Source organism: Notothenia rossii, assembly GCF_949606895.1.
Source record: "Notothenia rossii genome assembly, contig: scaffold_413, whole genome shotgun sequence".
Taxonomy (NCBI): Eukaryota; Metazoa; Chordata; class Actinopteri; order Perciformes; family Nototheniidae; genus Notothenia; species Notothenia rossii.
The window spans coordinates 27,501-30,712 of NW_027640191.1; the positions used below are offsets into that span (position 1 = coordinate 27,501).

Genomic DNA, 3,212 nt, shown 5'->3' on the forward strand with positions numbered 1-3,212 from the left:
AAATACATGCACAGCAGCGCTCAAAAACCAATCTATACACCTCGTGACACGGCATTGTAATCCAAACTATAGTCTCTCACACACACACACACACACACACACACACACACACACACACACACACACACACACACACACACACACACACACACACACTCAAAACAACCTCAAACAAAAGCGCTTACTCACGTTTAAAAAGTACGCACTCAAAAATGGCTGCGTCTAATTTTATCGATTTTCCACACACACCTCCACACCTTCATCATCCTCCCCCCTCCTCGTCACCCTCCCCCCCCCCCACACACACACACCTCCCCTCTCTCTCTTTACCTCTGTGAAGTGCTCTTAATGATGTCGGAGACTTTCTGGATGTAATCGGTGGCGAGGACCACGATCTCCTCGTCTTCTGATAAGTTGTCGTGGAAGATTCTGTCCAGCAACCGTTTCCAGTGAAGCTGAGGAGAGGAGGAAGCATTTAGTTTAGAGACTTAAAGGTCAACATTTCAATAAAAACAACAACCCGACTTTACATACTTACACGTTTAATCCCAAATGTAGAACAACGTGAGGCAAATCCATCACTTTCTAAAGTCCCATTTAACCTATATGTGATGACTGTCTCTCATCTTTACTGACCTATATGTAATCTTTAAGGCCAAAGCGCACTTTATCTAGAGCTCAGTATCCATACATTTGGGTTAAAAGATATTTCATGATGTTTAATTCACGAGTATGTATTTCTTTATTTCTACTGGATTGTTGTGCACTGATGGGTTATGTTCTGCTCTGCTTCTTGTTCTTTTTTCTTTCCTTTATGTATTTGTTTGTTTAAGTTTAAGGGAGGCTTGTTGCACGTCACATTTCTTAATTTCCTATTTTGGGGGATTTTATGCAGCCGTATGCGTGAGCAAAGATATATGTGTTTAATTGCTTTAAAGGGTTATTTAAATAATTGACATTACATCTAATAATTCTTTTGTTTTTGTATTTATTTTGTTACTTCAAAACAATGTTTTTGCTGTTTTTCTTTTTGGCATTCTTTTGGAAATCTGATTTCCTTCACATTGATTTAACATTTTGAGTGACTGAGCTTTAGATTCTTTTGAACTCCACATCTAAGTTACAGCAAGTACATATCAAGAACACACTGAAGCCATTACATCTGTATCCTCTGTTTCTTTCCATGCTTCAAAAGTCATTCTTGTTTGTGTTTCTGTATTTTCTTTCAGGCTGACAAGTTGAAGACTCTATCTCCCTCTAAGACAAAGCCATGATTTCCTCTCTTTTCATTTCTCATCCATCCCTCCCCCGACCATAAAACATGGTGAAGATTGTAAATCATTGTTCCCTCTTCTCTTCGTCCCCCATTGCTTGTCTCTCCTCCTCCCTCTCTCCATCATTTCTAACCCCCTCAATATCTGATTATTTCCCCTTTTCTCTCTACCTCCTTTTTTTATTCTGGACCTCAACCTCCCTGTCTACCGCTGCAGGGCGGACAGCTTCTGTGAGTCACTTAGGTGTGTGTGTGTGTGTGAGTGTGTGTGTGTGTGTGTGTGTGTGTGTGTGTGTGTGTGTGTGTGTGTGTGTGTGTGTGTTGCGCCCGACCACTCCCACACACACTCGCCACACCACTTAAAATGCTCTGTTGGACTTCAAATCTTAATCCATCACATCTGCTCCTAAACAAAGTGCATTTCACATACTTGTAAATGATGGGTATGTATACAGTTCATGTGTGTGTGTGTGTGTGTGTGTGTGTGTGTGTGTGTGTGTGTGTGTGTGTGTGTGTGTGTGTGTGTGTGTGTGTGTGTGTGTGTGTGTGTGTGTGTGTGTGTGTGTGAGTGTGTGTGTGTGTGTGTGTGTGTATGTATGTGTGTGTGTGTTTGTGTGTATGTGTGTGTGTGTGTGTGTGTGTGTGTGTGTGTGTGTGTGTGTGTGTGTGTGTGTGTGTGTGTGTGTGTGTGTGTGTGTGTGTGTGTGTGTGTGTGTGTGTGTGTGTGTGTGTGTGTGTGTGTGTGTGTGTGTGTGGCACTCACACTGGGCGCGATGTTCTGTAGCTGCCGGAGGGTGATGCGGTTATACATGGTGCTGATGTCCTTTCTTTGGTCATCATATTCTGACACAGTGATCTGAAAAGAAAGAGTAGTGTTTTAATTCAAACAGACAGACAGACAGACAGACAGACAGACAGACAGACAGACAGACAGACAGACAGACAGACACACACACACACACACACACACACACACACACACACACACACACATACACTCAGCTCACATTTGCCAGACGTGTCTCCAGATGTATAATCTCCTTGGACTTCTGCGTGGCGTTGTGAGCTCCCAGCATGCTTAGCAAACGCTCCATCAGAGCCTTGTACGCTGCCAGGATCTGAAGAAAAAAGCACAACGACATCAGCGCTAATAGAGGAGCCGGAGCTCATCAGTAATGGACGCTGACACGGTGACATGTGGCAGAGTGGACGGGATAACAAAAGCACAGCGGGCGACAGAGGGGAAAACAGGTGGATTGATGGGAGAGGAGAGGGAGACGGGTATTGATAGAGGAGGAGGAGGGAGGGGAGGGAAGGATTAAAGGAAGAAAGGAGGGGAGGCAGGAGAAAGGGAGTCAAAGTGAAGTCAAGTTTGAGTTAAAAGAGAAAGTCGGGAGAAAAAGGAAAGAAACTGCAAATTCTGGATCTGAAAGGTGAAGCTAATGTGGAAAATACCTTAAACCATTCTCTGGTTACCAAAAAGTCTAATTGCATAGAAGTCTATGAGAAAATAGGCCTACTTCTAACTGTATTTATGAACAGAAACGTTTGGGTCTGAAAGTGAAGCCAATGACAAAAATACCTTAAACCTGCATCATCTCTTATATCCAGCAGGGGGCAGCACGTCTAATTGTATAGAAGACAATGAGAACATTACCTTACTTCTCATTTGTTTATTAACTCAGTAAACATTTTCCCTGATGAGTTTATTGACTTGATCTCTGGTTTAGAGTCTTCTTCATTACATTATGGTTCATTTAGTATTCGTATTTAGAGTAAAATATATATAAATAAAGATTTGGTGGTACCTGTGATTGACAGGTCGTTTTCCCACAGCATTGTTTAAAACTCAAATTGTGTAGAAGTCTATGAGAAAATGACTCTATTTCTCACGTGATTTATTAACTCAGTAATAAGAGTAAATGGACTTGATCTCTAG

At 42.1% G+C, this 3,212-nt stretch overlaps 1 protein-coding gene across 1 annotated transcript in view; it reads right to left on the reverse strand.

Moving 5' to 3' along the window:
* Positions 1–2,391, reverse strand: part of LOC307026984 (endothelin-converting enzyme-like 1) — a gene marked incomplete at both ends in the record, with an annotated part of 29,160 nt that extends 26,769 nt beyond the window's left edge. The window contains 3 exons of the mRNA XM_079695141.1: positions 331–455; positions 2,037–2,129; positions 2,281–2,391. Of these exons, the coding sequence (XP_079551267.1) occupies positions 331–455; positions 2,037–2,129; positions 2,281–2,391 (329 nt within the window). The remainder of the gene's footprint in view (positions 1–330; positions 456–2,036; positions 2,130–2,280) is intronic.
* Between the last annotated feature and the right edge of the window lie 821 nt (positions 2,392–3,212).